This window comes from Petromyzon marinus, chromosome 33 (genome assembly GCF_048934315.1).
Source record: "Petromyzon marinus isolate PM22_M1 ecotype Great Lakes invasive population chromosome 33, UKy_Petmar_22M1.pri1.0, whole genome shotgun sequence".
NCBI classification, from domain to species: domain Eukaryota; kingdom Metazoa; phylum Chordata; class Hyperoartia; order Petromyzontiformes; family Petromyzontidae; genus Petromyzon; species Petromyzon marinus.
In genome coordinates this window covers 5,322,354-5,340,589 of record NC_133699.1, presented here as the reverse complement: position 1 = coordinate 5,340,589, position 18,236 = coordinate 5,322,354, and the positions used below count along the sequence as shown (strand labels likewise).

The 18,236-nt window shown below is 50.3% G+C and overlaps 1 protein-coding gene across 2 annotated transcripts in view; it reads left to right on the top strand.

The window, feature by feature from the left end:
* The window catches only part of LOC116948349 (neuroglobin-like), a 63,560-nt gene that overhangs the window by 16,667 nt on the left and 28,657 nt on the right, over window positions 1–18,236 (top strand). For both annotated transcript variants that reach the window (XM_076071473.1, XM_032964948.2), the window contains exon 3: window positions 9,308–9,415. In XM_076071473.1, coding sequence (XP_075927588.1) covers window positions 9,308–9,415 — 108 coding nt within the window. The remainder of the gene's footprint in view (window positions 1–9,307; window positions 9,416–18,236) is intronic.

The following is an 18,236-nucleotide window of genomic DNA, read 5'->3' as shown; positions in this document are numbered from 1 at the left end:
AACGTGTTAAAAGAATACAGCCATTGTGCATATATATAGAGAGCCATCGTGATTTCCTGAAGATGTGCATTGTGGTCTTCTTGTCTTAGGTCACCATCAAAAGCGATTTGAGCAAATGTGACCGAATAACTGACGGCAGCCAGCAGCAGTGATGCGGTTTTACAGCCTGCACTATTAATCTGTTACGACGGAGTTTTCTCATCAATCATTGATTTTCATCTGACGAGAAGGTCAGGATAGGGGGGAAAGATGCGACCTCCAAAGAGCGGCCTTCAGATACTTTTGGAAGTGAACCTGATTGAGATGTCCACTTAAATTGTGGCGACTCGTTGCAGGAGAGAAATACACTTTTTTTATTTTACCAGCTAAGGCCCACTGAGCAGTTACGTAGTTATTTTACAGAAGCGACTTGGCCACACGTGATAGCTCAATGAAGTGGCTTATCATCACGTGGACATTTATAGCAGTCAAATACTATAAATGTGTGACGGTGATTCTAAATGTGTATGGGGGGGGGGGGGGGGAGTGGACCGAAAGACCCGGAGAAAATCCATGCGATCACGGGGAGAACATGAATACACTCCAAATATACAGGCGTCAGGGTCGGGATCGAACCAACCACCTCCTGCATGGCGGCCAATGTAGATTGTGAAAGCTTTAACTCTTATCCCCATTACCAACCTCCGTTGAACTACACAATTATGTTCACCATTAATGCGCAGGTCCTGGGACATATGCAAAAAAAAATTGTTCAAATTTGTATTGAGAGACGAAGACATTTCAAATGTATTGACATAGTGAAGAGCAGACGGACCCTTTTAAAGGCCAAACTTGTAAATGTATAGGCGGCTTACATTGCCTTAAAAGGAAAATGATCAAAAGTGACTCAAGAAATCCATTGTGGGGAGATCAGCAATGCCACCGCGTTAGTCCATTAGCCCAGACCGGATAGGTTTAACTTGTCAGCACCACCTTGAGGTCGCAAAACCACAGCGGTTCCAATAACTGTGAATGATGTGATAGCCATTGGAAATGAGCGAGTTACGAAACAATTCGCTCTCGTTATCAGTGTAAATATTATCGGTACTGTTAAACATTTGTTATTCTTGGCGCCGATATCTGACCTGGCCCGTGCAATGCATGGCCCATGCAATATATTTTCTGCGTCGCCACTCTTGAGTCGCGTGTGATAATGTTAACGTTCTAATTTAAATCGCTTCACACGCACACTTTTTTTTGGCTATTTAAGGGACGCTCTGCTCTGTAGTCTCCGCTGTTTATAAATGTACTTCAACGCGGAATTGTTTTCGTCAAAATGTTCCAGCTTTCACAGGGCACCGGGGTGTAAAGCGCAATTTCAAAATAATGACGCACTCACTCGCCCTCTCTCTCTCTCGTATTTTCTGCGAACACGAGCCAAGTATTGCCTTGCACCTCATGTCTCGATGTCGTGGGAAGGCGGGGGGGGGGGGGGTGGCGAGGTGGAAGGGGGGGGGGGTTTCTGGCATCCTTCCCTGGCGCTGGCTCAGGAAGGGACGGTCTGATGATGCTGTAATTGTGGGTAATTTTACCAAAATTGGCCTTATAACTGCAGCAGAACTGCGAACTCGCGAATCCCTAGACAGCGTGTCTTCAGTTGGTAAATACGTCAGGATAAAAAAAGAAAAGAAATACTTAATAAACTCCTGCCTTCGTCCCTGCAGGCGATCCCTCTTAATATGTCTGACTAAATCTCTGCTTTGTCAGATCTCGGAAGCTTTAGCTGGATTGATAATCGCCACAATTTGTATAGGGAGCCAGTTGTAATAGTAATATTAAGGGTTTTTTTAATATATATAGCTCTCTGATGCGTTATCGGGTTATATCGCGTGTCGTTCGTCACGATGTCCGACGTTTCGCTTCACGCGCCAGGGAGCCTCTCCTGGAAATGCATATACGTATTTTTTGTCAGTTCCTGAAGAAGCTTCTGGCGCATGGAGCGAAGCGTCGGACATCGTGCCGGACAGTGCGCGGCGCAACTCGAAAGCGCGCCGGAGAACTCCGCGAAAGAGTATTCGCACAACGGCGAAACGCTGTCACCGCAACAAGCCGAAATATATATATACCTATAAACCCACAATGCATTCGGTTACGGTTTTAGCCACTGAACAGGGCGCACGCTAATCTGTGAAAATAAATCCCCAAGCCTGGCCAAATTTGTTACCACCCAGCTCATAGTTAAACCTGCCAAGGTATTGAACGCCCTGTCCAGCGGGCTGAGCTATTATTTCCCATTAAGTTGTTACGTGCCCCGCTAAGCCAACGTTGTGAAATTGACACGTAAATAATGCACAATGGCACTTCCAAGTTTTACCTCCCGTAACTGCTTCCATTTGCTTCGCAAACAAATATTAAATGCTCCTCTCATTGTCGTATTAGGCTCGTGTCTGCGTGTGGGTGCACGCATCTATTGATTACCGCGGTCGCCTGGTGGTATTCGCGCTGTCCAATAAAGCTGGCAACCCGAATTCGATTCCCACTCGCGGTCAACAACTGCGACGAATATCTGAAATTGGTCCTGGACCTCCCCTAGGTCGACTCAGCCGAAAACAAGTGCCTCTGTGCGGTGTGTAAACGTCAGCTGGGCGTCGGCGCCAGTGAGCCAGACGCACTTTATCTTGCCGCCTTTCATAGGCGCTCGAGTTGGTCTTGTTTGGCCCAGGTGAGAACCCAAGAGACCAGGATGGGAGTCGCGGTTTTGATTTATGTTTTTTTGCTTTTTGCTTGTTGCGCGAGAGTGACCTGCGACAGCGATCTTTTGTTTATTACCGCACGGCCGTCATCGTTTGTCGCAAGAAAAAAAAATTATGCTGAGGAGGGGAGCAGGGGGGGGGGCGAAATTCTTAGACGCCAAAACGACGTTCGCTTCCGATTCGCGTCGACCTCTCCCCCGGTTGGGCACTCGGCATGCACACGGTGACGGGAGTGGAGGAGAGCGAATGATGATGGGGGGGGGGGTCAGCGTCGTCCGTTGATTGTTTTGAATACTCGATAATATCCCTTAAGCGCCGTGGCATGGCTTAATTAGCACGCCTCTGCATCGACGGGGGGGGGGTAGGGGGGAAGAGGGCATTAAGCAATTTGAGCTCCACTAAGCGTCTTCGGTAACCTGGGATTTGGTGCGGGTCATTAAAGAGGCGATGCGTGGCATGCGGAGTGGATGGGACGCATTTGTTATACAAAACGGGTGCACTTGATGCATACAGAGCAGAGAGATGTGGTTTGCTATATATATGCTTATATTTTATTTCACTTAAGGGGCGGGAGATGAGTGGCGCTGTGCGTATCACCCCGCGCTGTGAACCGGAGTGATCCGAGTTGGATTGCCGGTCACGGCTAACATCAGTGGCGAGTGATAATAGAATTGGTGCCAGAGCCCCCTTCCTCGCTTCCCCAACCTCCATTGACCAGCGTGGTGAAGTATAGTCAGGCAAAACTCTATTGCTGAGACGGCGTGGGAATGCCTTCATCCAGCAGTGGATTGACATAGGCTGCAAAAATGTGAAGTCATTTGACTGCAACCCTCTATTGTGGGCACGGTAAGAATCCCACTGAGACAACAACAAAAGTATCTCTGCCAAGGATACAAGTTGACATTCTTCTAATCTTGATTTAAAGCTTTCCTGGCTGTTTAAATTCAGTAGGCTCACATGACATTGACTTCTCCAAGACAGAGGTTCTTTGCAAGCCATCTGGCTACCATGAGAGATTCGTTCATGAGGCTATCCACATATACAAACACAGAGACATTTCAACTGAGAAGATGGATTCTGGCTTAGCAATCATTGGAAGGATTTGATAAACCATTTCGGGTCTTTTTTATTGTTCGCGCTTACAGTGCCTTTCAGACCGCATCCATTGTTTTCGTCTCCCCCCTCCTCTTTTCCGAACATAGATGGACTCGTCCACCTGAATAACTGCCAAATCGCTCTCCTTGGTGCTAACGTTAAAAAAACGCCACTTTTTTAAAATGTTCTTGCTGTGGTTTTCACACCTGATAGTGATTGCTTGTGTTGCAGTCGAAACGTCGTGAGAATTGTATTGTTTTATATTATTTTTATTTTATTGTTTCCCTTCTACGTGACTTCACCGAAAGAACCAAGAATATTCTTCTAATCATTAATGTGTTAGTTGGTGTTGCTGTCGTACTGCAGAAAATTCCCTTTTAAGAAACAGTGCTCCGTGTGCCTCCGTTGGAAGGTGTTCATTCCTTCACAGGCTCTGGCGTCGTCACAGACAACGTGCGGCATCACAACAACGTGCGGCATTGCAACACAGGCACCAGAACACGTGGCAACGCAACAGCACGTGGCATCACAACAACACGTGGCATCGCAACAACACGTGGCATCGCAACAACACGTTGCAGCAGCCGTTAAACTCGGGGGGTCTCATTCGCACGCAACTCCTCGTGTGAGCCATGGGTACGATGCGAGCCTCTCGGCGCCTGGGAACGCGCGGTCCGACGGAAATCTCCGCCCAACCCCTTCCCTAATCCCCCTCCGAGCCCCGAGTTTCCTCCTCCCCACCCCAATCCCCGTTCCCCCGTGCCTGTCCATTTGTTTTGCTTTGTTCCCCCCCCCCCCCCCCGGCCGCTATCCCCGATGGGGAGATTGTGACCCATTACCGAATGCCATGTGCGCAACCCTGCCCACGTGCGTGCGACAGAGTGGGGGGGCGGGGGGGGGGGAGCGGTCGTGTGGCAGTTAGTGCGCCGCGCTGAGAATCGACTTTTGATTCCATGGTCAATAGCTGTGACGACTGTCTGAGCCGCTTCTGGATCTTCCCTGGGTCGACTCGGCCTTTAAATGAGTCCCTGGTGCGATGTGTAAACATCGCCGCTCGGGAGACAAAGGCGGTCGGGCGTGGTGCTGGCCACCCACCTCCCTCGTGTGCCGTGCCGACATTCATTGGTGCTCGCTAACAGCACTTGCCCCAACAGCCTGTTAAGGCTATACGGGGGATCTTTGTCTTTGTGTTATCGCGCCAGAACCAGGAATGTTTATGTCCAGGACGGCGACCTCGACAAAGAGGACACTGCTGGGAAAGCCGGGAACAGGTGGCAACAGGTGGCAACAGGGTTCCTTGGCAGTCAAGCCAGTCTCTTGTTAAGTGGCCATGGTGGCTCGCTTTAAAAAGCCCCCCCTCCGCCCCCCGAGGTGACATCCGCGCCCCACCTGGAACGGTGCTGACGGTGGTCACCGTGGAAAGCGGTGGCGGCAAGGAGGGGGGTGGGAGGAGGAGGGGTGTCGGGAAGCTTATCGGAGTTGTGGACACTTGGCACGTGCCGCTGGAACCAACCCGGCCGCGCTGCGCTCCCGCCTCGTGTGATGCCGCCGCGCGCAATGCGGCCCCTACAGGGCGATCGATTTTGTAGATACCCCACTGATATCTAAAGGACCCTATTATTTTCTTCCCAACGGGGCGATTGAATATTCCGAAAGGCGATGGCTCCGTATATGGGCAGAGTGTACCGGGAGGGTTTTGAAATATTTAATGAGCGTACGGTATTCAGATTGATGCGAGACACGTCGAGGCTTTGAAGTTAAATGTTAAATCTTGACTTAAAGCTTTCGTGACTGCAGGAATTCATATTCTTTGGGTCTTTCGGTAAAGTCACGTAGATAGGTTCAAATAAAATCTATCTACGTGACTTTACCGAAAGACCCAAAGAATAAGTTAAACGTTGTTTTCTAGATTAGGGTATTATAATTATAATATGCTTATTTACCCGGGAAAGCCTCGATGAATCTCAAGACTCGTTTTAAGAAGGGTCCTGCTCAGTTTTTGGCAGTCGAGGGCAATGCTGCTGCTGCGTACGTGGAGCGGTGGTGCAGCGGTTAGCGCGCTGCGCTACGAAACCGGCGTCCTAGTTTGATTCCCGCTCACGGCTAAGACCAGTGACGATGATCTCAACGGCTTTGGGCCTCCCCTATGTTTATTCAGCCTCGAATGAGTATCTGGAGTGGTGTGTAAAAACATCGCCACAGGGGAGACAAAGGCGGTCGGGCGTGGTGCTGGGCACCCACCCCCTCGTGTGCCGTGCCGGCCTTCATAAGTGCTCGCTAACAGCACTTGCCCCCACACTCTGTTAAGGATAAACGGGGGATTTTTGTCTTGGTTTGTTTTTTGTGATCCCAGTTGAGTAATGTGCAGGTAACTCCTCGGCATTGGGATGTTTGGCCAACCCCGTTTACGCTGTGCTATGGGAAGAAACAAGAGAAGCCAGAGACTACAAACTCCACGGAGAGAGGCGCCCGAGTCGGTAATATAAAAGACGCTACGAATCTTAGCAGCGTTCATTGAAGCTCTGTCGTCCCGACAGTTCTGTTCCTTCACCTGAAGAAGGCTACTTGTGTTGTGGACGAAACGTCGTCATTTTTGTTGTTTTATTTTTTACCTACGTGACTTTACCGAATAGAACCAAAGAGTATGGATCCTTGCAGTCACGAAAGCTTCAAATCTAGAATCTAAATCCCCCAGGGGCTTCTTGCTGTGAGGCGTGATCATCATCATCATCACCAACGCCGCCACCACCTTTGCCGCCCCGTCGCCTCGAAGTGCACCTAACCTGGCACCGGCGTTGCGGTGACGTCACATCCACTTTAAGTGGTGAACGGCGGCTGTGTGAGTCAGTGTTGCTCTTGTTTGTTCATGTGTTCTTACTGCAAGAGTGTGATTTTTGGCCGAAGGCTGTGCATCTGAAGTATGCAGTATTTTTTTTATTTTCCTCCAGCGCAAGAGCAAACAGATTCCCTGTTTCAAATGAACATTTCTTTAGGGAATCTGTGCATTATCATTTAATTGAAAACGATGTTAATTGTGTGTGCAGTGCAATGCATTTCCAGGTGCAAGCATTGTGTGCACACGGCACGAGAGATGACGCCAACGCGTCGAATCGCCCTGGCAAGTTGCCCTGTCGTTATACGCAGTGAAGTTTATTGTGGTTTAATCAGGCGGCAAGAAATCACGGGACCAGGATGAGTCTCATTTTGCAAGAGTTACCTGGGGCATTGGGCTGCCAGTAGGGAAACACGATTGCTGCTCTGCGTGTTTCTGTGTAATCCCAATGAGGGCATTTGCAGTGCAATTTTCGAATTTGCCAAATCTGGACCCTGACGCTAGCACACAATTGCCTAACTCTTGCGGATATCGGTCAGGGATCTTTTTTTTGGCTGTGAATCAGGCTGGCACGTATGATTATTATTATTACGGTTATTACACACCGCAGTATTTACCAGGATAGGCCGCTGGATTCGAACAGTGAACCTCTGCAAAGAGCGGCGAATGCTCTATCTGCTCGGCTGCATCGCAATTCTTGGAGATATTTTGTCTTCTATTTGCAAAAAAAAAGGACATTCTTCAACCACTTGAATCAGGCCCATGGAATATTATGTAAGATGCGTATGTTGTTTATATTTGCGTGCGTGTTTGCTTTCTTAGGTTTTTTTTATTGTAAATGTTACTAATATAATTGAAAAATAATTACTCCACCCGTGATTTAATCCAAGCGTGCGCATCAGTGCAAGATTCACATCGGACAACGGGCCCCCTGTGGTCTGGGGTTTTGTTTATTGGGGTGGCGGTGTAAGTGGGGATGGGTGGTGGGGGGGTTGCAGGGAGGGGGCCGATGTCCTTCCCTGACAAACCCCGCTCCCCATCATCCCTCCTCATTCTCCCGCACCACGATCACGGCGGCGGCGTCGGCGGTGATGCCCAGAATCGCAATCAACACCCACGGAAGCGTCCCAAAAGAGACGCCTCCGCCTTCCCGCTGTCAAATTAAAAAAAACCATCTCACCCCTGGCGCATTTGAATATGAGGGTCGCCACGCTCACGCCAGCGATTTATGAATGCAGAACGAGGAGTGGGGCGGGGGGGTGTGGGAGGGGGATCGGGGGGGGGGGTGTATGATGGACGCGTTTCGTTCGTGGGGTTGTTTTGGCCCCCGGGGGCATTTGGAATATCGAGGTGGTGTCCGGATTATATTCACTCGTCGCGCACGGCTCACGCTGTCGCGTTCACGCGCACTGCACGCGACGGCGCTGGGCGTTACTTGCTCAAACTCGCGCGCGTGCGTGCGTGTTCTGTGAACATCTTTCGCGCCGTACGTAGCCAACCGTGCCACTCGCGTGCGGAAAAATGCACCGCGTGGTGTTGACATCGGTGGTGTCATGAACGTGCGACTACTCTGTTCTTGGTATTATTATTTTTTAGTACACACACCTACTATATGCTTTTGTTTCATGTGTGTGTGTGCTCGATTTCGTTGTTATTATTATTAACTCGTCTTCTCTTTTTTTTTGGTGTGTCGAGACGCATGGGAGTGGTGCCGGACGTGTAATTTGGGGGGGGGGGGGTTTCTTGGTAAAGCCATGAAATAAACGGGGGAGCGAGCGCTGATGGAACGGAGAGGGGGTGGGGGGGGCGTCAGGGTGGGGGTGCTGTGGTGTGTAGTGGTGAGCGCTAAGCTGCGCTACGAACCTGGCCACCCGGGTTCTATTCCCGCTCACGGCCAACACCCAGTGGCGATTATCTGAATCGGTCCTGGGCCTCCCCTTGGCCACCCACCCCCTCGTGTGCCGTGCCTGCCTTTATAGCTGCTCGCAAACTGCACTGGCCCCAACAGTCTGTTAATGCTATACGGGGGATCTTTGACTTTGCTGTGGTGTGTGAGCCCCGCCTCCTATCCCCGCCGCAGTGTGGATTGCCACAAATTGAACCGCCCACGAAATCCCACCAGATTTTATGTTTTTTTAGGGACAAGCCACGAGATAGACGGGCGAGCGAGTGCCGACGGAGTTAGGGGGTTGGGGGGCTTTTATGGTGGCGGGGGGGGGGTGTGTGCCCCCTCCCCAACGCTGTCCCCTGGCGACCGCGCCGTCTCGCCCCGTGTAATGTGGAGCTCGCCCATGTTGCGCCAGGAAACATCACAAAGTGAACTTCCCGCCTCTCCAATTTGCGGGGTGGGAGCGCTCCGATGCCGGGCGAAGGCAGTAAATACGATAATTACTCAAAACAACCGGCCGTTACGGTGCACGCGCGCGCGCGTGCGTGTGTGTGCGCGCGCGTGAGTGTACACGTGTGTGCGTAATGCACTTTAAGTACGGAAGATGGACTCCTGACCTTACTGGCGTACGTGCCGGGTGCTCCGCGAGTGGTTAATGGCCGTGTTGTTTGTTTTGTTTTTTTTGCCTTCCACCCCCCACCCCCCGTGTCTCTGTGTGTGCGTGCGTTGTTGCGCGCGATTTGTTTGCGATGCTCGCAGGCTGTTCGAGACGCACCCCGAGTGCAAGGATTCCTTCTTCCAGTTCCGCGACATCGAGGATGTGCAGCGGCTTCGGCTGAGCAAACAGCTGCGCTCCCACGGGCTCAGGCAAGGGGCTCAGCCGCGAAAGCGTTCACGGATTCCACCTCCTCTCCTCTCCCTTCCCTCTCCTCCACCTTCTCTCCTCCCCAACCTCCTTTCTCCTACCCCTCCACCTTCTCGCACTGCTCTCCTTACCCCTTCCCTTTCTCTCTACCCCCCTCTCTGCCCCCCTCTCTCTCTCTACCCCCTCTCTTCCTACTCCATGTCGCTCTCTCTTTTTTTAACTACGACAAGTGCTGCATCTGCACGCAGCCCTCCTCACAGTCAAACGGCCTCCCCAACCTCCTTACCCCTCCACCTTCTCTCCTCTCCACCTTCTTTCCTCTCCACCTTCTCTTCTTTCCACCGCCCGCTCCGATCAGACACGACGCGATACGATCCCAACGCAAACCCGCTCCGTGCCCGCTCTCTTTTTTTACGATCAGAGTAAACAAGAAGATGCTTGGTGTAGTCGGCACTTTGCTCCGTTTATCATTTCGGTTTTTTAATGCTTTGCTTTATGTAAACCCCCCCACCCCTTTAAATGAAAGACACAACAAAATATTTTTTTTCTGCTCTCCTTACCCCTTCCCTCTCTCTCTACCCCCCTCTCTGCCCCTTCTCTCTCGCTACCCCCCTCTCTGCCCCCCCTCTCTCTCTCTGCCCCCGTGTCCGTTCTCTCCCCCTCTCTCTCTCCCCCCTCTCTCGCCCTCCCTCCCTCTCGCAAACACGCTTCCCCATCGCCACCATCGCTATCGCCGGCCACGAGCAAAGTCATTGACGTTCGAATGAAATGCGATGTGTTGTTTTGTTGTTGTTGTTGTGGTCTTTTCACCTGGCAAGGTGACATTAGCGACGAGACACGCGTGTGGATTTTCGAGGTTTCTGAAGCCATTTCGGTAGCCACTGTGCAGGCTTGCCGGGTGTCTGTCTGTGATGCAGGACCCCCGAGAATCGACGTTTGCAGGGGGCAGTACTGGATCACGTGATCCACGGTCTGTGAATCGGCGGTGCAGGAGGCAATGTGGGATCACGTGATCTACGGTTTGTGAATCGGAAATGCAGGAGGCAATGTGGGATCACGTGATCCACGGTTTATGAATCGGCAGTGCAGGGGGCAATGTGGGATCACGTGATTCACGGTTTAGGAATCGGCGGCACAGGGGACAGTGCTGGATCACGTGATCAACGGTCTGAATCGGCGGTGCAGGTGGGATCACGTGATCAGCGGTCTAGCCATGGTGGCCGCAGTCACATTGCAAACTCTCTTCGTTTTCCATAGAATTGGCACGTGACGATTCACTCATTCATCAGCCTACGAATCAGTGTCGCAATTCAGGACCCAGATTTAATTGAAGAATCGATTGTTGTTGTCTTTTGTCGTTGGGAGTCTCTCGTTTGTGCTGACTGTAAAGCACGTTCCGTCTTCATCATTCATTCCATTCATCGTCGTCAGCCGTGATCAATCCACTGCTACACGAAGGGATCCCTGAGCCGTCGCCATCTCTCGCGGTTCGACAACACAAGAAGCCACCCAGCACCCGCACGCGAGCTGATTTAGTTTTCCGCGAGCTGGATAAATCCTCGCTGAATGGATGGCCTCTGTTTTGGGTTCCACTCACCTCTAACGTAGCCTTGCCGCAGCATTCACACGCCGCGTATCACGATTGGCCCATTCATGGCTTTACACACACCGCTCTTACACTAACGATGCACGCGTGTGTGATCATCGATTTTGTTACGCAAATCATCATCATCATCAGACATCATACTCATAACTGAGGGTCATGGGTCCATCTGAATGACCCATCCTATCCACTATTCATGATCTCTGACGTCTCTCAGTGCGTCCTCCAGTCCAGCTGCTCACGTACCCCGCAGTTGATTTCCTTTCTTTCTCCCCCGCTTCTCCTCGGATGTTTACTCGCGGAATCCACGTCATCACTTCTCGAGCTGAACCTCCGACGATGTGGACCAGCGGGAGGCTACCCCGGCGTTTCGTTCGACTCGCGAGTCATTCCCCGCCGCTCGCATCCATTCTCAAATTGGCGCCTATCCGGTTGTCTTCTTTGTCTCGCGAGCTCGGTCTCAGCACTCCCTCCCCACCCTTCCGTCGCGCCACGTCAGCCGAGGCGTTCGGCCCTCTCTTCTCGTCCTTCCTGAGCAAATACAATCGTCTAAGATGAGACGTGGGAGAGGGAGAAATGACGCGACGGTAAAATGAGACCACAACAATGATCGATTCTCAAATCAAATCCCGACTCCCCCCCGCCCGCCCCCAGAATTATGGCAATTTACTGAATTGCTGTGGGGAAGGGTCTCGTCTGCCGGCGTCGTTATCACGATCGTCGTTGGCCATTCTCAGTCGATAGCTTTAGTGATGGCGTCTTTGTGCCGATGCCAGCACATTTCATCGATCCTCTGCTGCTGCCTCTGCTGCTGCTGATGCTGCGATCCATTTGTGGGCTCCGCGCAATGCGTCGCTGTTGACCCTGTGGACGATGCGTTGGATTCTGCATCCCCCCCCCCCCCACACTTCTCCACAAGCAGACTCCCGACGCAAATTTCCAGACAGTTACCGAAAACGTTTGTGAGTTGTAAGTAAGTGACCGCTGCACCCTTCCCCACAGATTTGCGTCTTTCTTTTTTTTTTCCTGCGATCGTGAGCACATTTTTCATCCAATTACAGATTTTCATTGAGTTTCCTCCCCCCCCCCCCCCCCCCCTTAGCCTTTAGCGGACCTTTCCAATTCCCGCTTCGTTAGCTTTCAGTCGATGTAATACGAAGGGACGCCACTTATTTAGGGTCCGTGTAGGGTTAGGGGGTCAGGGTTTATGGTTACGGTTAAGGGGTTCAGCAGTGGTAGTGCCCAAGGCCACTTTTCATGCCCAGATTCCGTTGCGGGGACTGTGGTCTCAGCTAAGAGGTTTGTGAATTTTGCTGACCTAAAAAACGAAACTGGATGCAAATCACGGTACAAATTCAACCTCCATTTCTCGTTGAGAGTCACATCACGAAGCTTCTTATGAAGTTGCTGCTCCAGTGAACGTGTGCATTACTTAATAGATTAATTAGAGATAGCGTATTGCTCTTTTGTTCCTCCTGTCAGATGGAAAAGGTGGCCTCTCGATATTTTGGCAGTCTGGTTTCTTGATTAATTTTCTAATCGTGTCAAATTTGCCTGATCTCACCCAATCTCAGTAGCTCGGCAGGTTCAGGGCTGGCTACTACTTTGGTAATTGACCACCATCAAAGTACTAATGGGAATATGAGTGGTGGCACAGTGGGTACACACACTACGCTGTGAACCCAGCAAACCTCAGTTCAATTCCTGGCCATGGCTAACATCAGTAGTCAGTGAAATCTGAACCGATCCTGGGCCTCCCCTTTTCACCAACCTGCCCTGATCAGTGTGGTGAAGTAAACTCAAACTACCCGCACGGTACGGGGAGAACTTCATCCAGCAGTGGATTACCAATAAGCCGTGAACAATAATTATTCCTTTAATTATTACTAACATGCTTGTCGCTGAATTGCATTTGCTCCGATGAATCGGATGGAGATGATTTAAGTAGGCGACTAATTGCGTGCCTATATGAAACCTGGGCCTTTCAAGCCCTGCGTAAATACCCACGGATGAAGTCGCGCGCGGATTCCATCGTTTAGTAAACCACAACACTTGAATGTAAATGCGAGACTGCTCTCTTTTATTAAAATATTCGCCGGTCCCCCTCCCGTACTCTATGGTTGTATTCATTAGGGCCCTATCTCAGCACTGGACTAAACCACGTACACGCGGGGTCCATTCCTAAACCTTAGACCGGTCTTACATACCTGAGCCCAGGATGGCAATGACCTGGCCAAATGAAATCCCCACCGCCTGCTCTGATGAGTCTGGTGTGCCTGATACCGTCGATGCGACTGGCAATGCCGTCCAGAATGTCAGGATGTCGCAATGTGATGATGTGAGGGAGGATGTGGAATTTTAAAAAAATTCCGCTGGCACCTGGTTGGCAAGCGCAGCGGCGAGCAACCGAGAAAATGAAATCACACGGCGTTTGTTTTACCGAATCAAAATTCAATTTGTACGAGACTCCACGAGAGCAAACAAACAAGAAAGGGCTTTGCAATTAGGCGGAATAATAACAACAGGGGGTGCGTTCCGAACGCCCCTGAAATTGGTAACGAATATCGGCAGCAGCGACTCCAATCCCACCCCCCGGCTTCTAAACATTGCACGCGAATGAATGGGCATTGGACCACGGAAGGTTGAATTTCGCTGTTTGTAAAAAACACAGAGAGGCGCTTCCTTTTAATAACCCTACAAATAATCTGCTTAATTGAGCAATGTAAGAACAATATAGTCAACCCCCCCCCACCACCAATAAAATGAAATAACTGAACCGAAATTAAGCGGCCGCTTAATTTAACCACGATAACTGCCGTTGGGGGTTTGGGCCGCGTTAACTTTTGCTGGCACGCAAGTTCACCGCTGTCGCCGCGACTGCTACCGCTACCGCTGCTGCTGCTGCTTGCGCACCGTCGCGGCTTCGCCTCGGCTTCAATTGGCCACTGCCAGAGGTGCCGGGGGTGGCGGGTGGGCGGGGGGTTCACGGACGGGACGTGGCGACACTAAACGGGACATCACCCCGCGCGCGCTCCTCCAAACGATATTGGGGGCTCGCAATCCACCCCCCGCATCCACGCGCACCCCGCCGTGTTGAACGCCGAGAGTCAACTGAGAGTCAAGGGGGGAGGGGTGTGCACAGGGCAAACGGGCGCAACCACAGACGCAAATGAATTGCCACCCGAAACCGACGTCGCCATTTCCACCTTTACCTTATTAGCTTATCTGTCGGTGGGTTTTTTTCCCTTCCGCCCCGAACGCCCCCCCCCCCCACCAAAGCACTTACATTGCAGGATTTTGCTGAGTTGTCACGCATTCACGATTGCATTAGACTGAGTAACGATACACGTGCCAGCTCCATCCATTCATCCATTGTTGTTGTTGTTGTCGTTGCTGTTCCAATACTTCGACCTGTGCTAATGGAGGCCGCGGTGTAGCAGGTGTGACGCGCTCGCAATCCGTTCAGTCAAAACAGCGGGAGCAGGTTTCTTAAATCCCCCCCCCCCACACCGCCTTACACACACCACCTCTGTCTACTCAACCCGCAGTACAAATGGGTACGGCGCAGTCAAGGTCTTGTGCGGTGTGGTAACGTGTGGGTGCTCCCACCCTCTCCCAAAGACATCTGCCCCGACATGATAGGACAGGCGAAATGCCCTCTCACAGGGGCTCTCTTGAGCTCTCCCCATTCGAGGCTCTTCCATCAGCGGTGGAGTGAGCGAGCACTTGTAGGGCTGCGCCTTTTGCCTCTTGACACCTCCGTGCGGTTTAATCTGTCTGGATTTGACCCCCCCCCCCTCCCTTCTCCACGCCCCGACCCAACCGTGCTCGGGATGCACGGTAGAGAATTGTTTCGCATCTGCCGTGCCACCCGTTAGGGAAACGGCATACACACACACACACAAGAGTAATGCATCTGCGCTTAAGAACCTTAAATAATTCATGCCCGGCTCATTGGAAAAGAGCGGAGGGGAGGGGGGGGAGAAATATGCTCACCGCAACTTCGTGGTGTACAACGCTGCGCTCCGAATTGACTCGAACGTGCGTGTGTGTTTGTGTGTCCTAGTTGGAATAATGAAGGTGACGTTAAGGTGGCATCATACTCGTACACTCATTCTGCCAATATCTACCATAGGGTCGAGCGTGGTTAGTGCACACCAAGTGTTGTAGGCTCATCGCTGCACAGGCCTTAGACCAATGAGTGTGTTCCACACACACACAGATTTAGTCCATTCACCGGATTGAGTCAGTGGCTTGAATCCATCCGTGCAGAACCGTGAGTGCTATTCCTTCGCACGTGTGTTTTTTTTTTTGCTATGGGGTGCTCTGAATTCCTCCCAAAAATTCCATGGCAGGACCCTCCTGTAAAAGAGTCTTGAGAGTCAGTGGGGCTATTCTTGTTAAATCATCGTTGGCATTATTATTTGTTTTCTGTGTTAAGGTGGAGAGAGTTTGATTCAGTGAGTGGGCGAGCGAGCGGGCGAGGCCGGCGGCCATGCATCACCATTTTCCAATCGAGGTTACGTCCCAGCTTCACGATTTACAACTTCCTTCTTGCTCTTTGATTAACGAAGAGCGACACAGACCTTTGGCTCTGAGACCTGCAAAACTTTTCCCGACACACAAAGCAAAAGTTCCTCTTCGCTTTGCACATTCGTGGCACGCCGTTTCTTGGCGACTCCGTAATGAAGCCGGAATTAAATGCAGGGCTCCCCGCATCTCCCCCTTCACCACCAAAGAACCGCCGATGAATATTTCACATTCTCTTGCCAGTTACGCCGCATTCTCCGGCCACGCGAGCACAGACGCCGGGGCGAGAAATCAGCCTGCCCCCCTCCCCCCATCCCCGCATGTATATTTATATACGCCGACATCTGGACGCGATGTGCTCTGATTAAACGTGCATTTGTTTTGGCAATTTGGGGGGGGGGGGGGGGAGGCGACTCGAACGCCCGTGGCCGCCGTGGGAGATGAGAGCTGATGGCTGCCCACGGCACGGATGAAATACGATCATTTACTTTTTGGGAGGGGGTATTGTCGCATATTTTTTAAGTGTAGGTTACAATTCCGTCTGTTTTCATCCCCCCCCCCCCCACAGTCGCCTGGCTCGACCCCCCCCCAACCACCCCGCCCCCCAAATAGAAATGCGCAGTCACTTCGGTTTCAATGCCAGGACGCGCGTGTTTTGTGGCTAAATTGGAGAAATGAAGGCGTTGTTTGGCAGCTAATGCGATCAGTGGTCGCTTGTAATGCTACATATCATTACCCTGTCAATTACACCCATTAGTCACACCTGTTAGGAGAGCCGTGCAAATCCACGGGATAATAATAATATCCCTTGCATTTTAGTCGCACAGCGTCCGTGGCTTCTCGAGCCTTTCCGTGAATTAAATCAAACGAGACTTGCTGCTGCAGAGAATAAACAACAATAACAACAACAGGCGGAAACAAACTGCTGGATGATCAAGAGGGCAGCAGCGGCAACAACAATAACTTGGGGGTGCGTTTGCGAAAAATGCCTCGGGCAAAATAATGCTTCGACAATTGACTTTCGCAGCCCTACAAGTTCGCGGGAGTGTACTGCGCAATTGGTCGTCTTCTCTTTGAATAGAAAGAGCGACGTCTGCACAGGTGGAACTCGAGTTTTGATGTGGAGTCAAAGACGCGTCGTAGGGATGCGGGGATGGGGGGTAAAGGTTTATCGCCTCCCCCTCTCCGGGAAGTGACTCTTCGCGATTCGTTCCCATGCCTTGAAGTCTCCCCGCGCAATTGCAACGGACGTCCTCTTTTTTATAATCGCCACGGAAATTCAACGACAAACTCATAGATACGTAAAACAAATAAATATATTTTAAAAACAACAGGATTTCTTTCCTATTTGTTTTCTTTCGGCACGGAGTGGAGAAGGTCCGGAGTGATCGGCCACGTGACTTTAATCGTGATTATTATTATTATTCCATCGGCTGAAATATATAAACAAATATTATTTGTTTCTAGGCAGTGGGGAAAAAAAAATAACATTCTCTATTTGTTTACGTGACTGGTTAAAATTTTTATACGAGATTTTTGAAGCAGCAATAACACTGAATTCAATTATTTGAAGTGCATTCGTGTTGTTAGGCCAGGCAATGACTTTCAAAATAATCACGTGCGCCGTTCCGCGTGTTATTTCTAAAGGTTCTCCGTGTCAGTGCGTCTGCAGTTGCTCGCGCATGTAATTTACAGAATACGCTTTGGAATTTGTGGAGCGGCGAGTTGTGACCGCGACTCGTGGAAACTTTACAGAATATGGGGGGATGGAGAGAATACTGTCAATGTATACCGCTGTGCATATAAAATTATAACTATGATCGGCATTTTTTTTATTTAAAGCTTTCGTGACTGCAGGGATTCATATTCTTGGTTCTTTCGGTAAAGTCACGTAGAAGGGAAACAATAAAATAATAAAAATATACAACAATAAAATTCTCTTGAGAAAATTTTCTTGCTGTGGTTTTCACACCTGATGATGATTGCTTGTGTTGCAGTCGAAACGTCGTGAGAATTTTATTGTTTTATATTTTTATTATTTTATTGTTTCCCTTCTACGTGACTTTACCGAAAGAACCAAGAATATAATCGGCATGTCTGCTATGAAGAAGAGCTATTGCCTGAAATATCGCCTGCTATTTATAATTTGACCTCTCTATGGCAGTGTTACTGGCTAAAGTTTTTTTGTGTTACTTGTGCTTGCGCACCTCTGCCAAGCGAAGTATTCACTCGAGTGTGTACGTGTGTACATGTGTGTGTATGTGTGTACATGTGTGTGTATGTGTGTATGTGTGTGTATGTGTGTACATGTGTGTGTATGTGTGTACATGTGTTTGTATGTGTGTATGTGTGTGTGTATGTGTGTACATGTGTGTGTATGTGTGTACATGTGTGTGTATGTGTGTACATGTGTTTGTATGTGTGTATATGTGTGTATGTGTGTACATGTGTGTGTATGTGTGTGCATGTGTGTGTATGTGTGTATATGTGTGTGTATGTGTGTACATGTGTGTGTATGTGTGTACATGTGTGTGTGTATGTGTGTATATGTGTGTGTATGTGTGTACATGTGTGTGTATGTGTGTACATGTGTGTGTATGTGTGTACATGTGTGTGTGTGTATGTGTGTATATGTGTGTGTATGTGTGTACATGTGTGTGTATCAGTTTATTATGAATGTGTGTGTATGT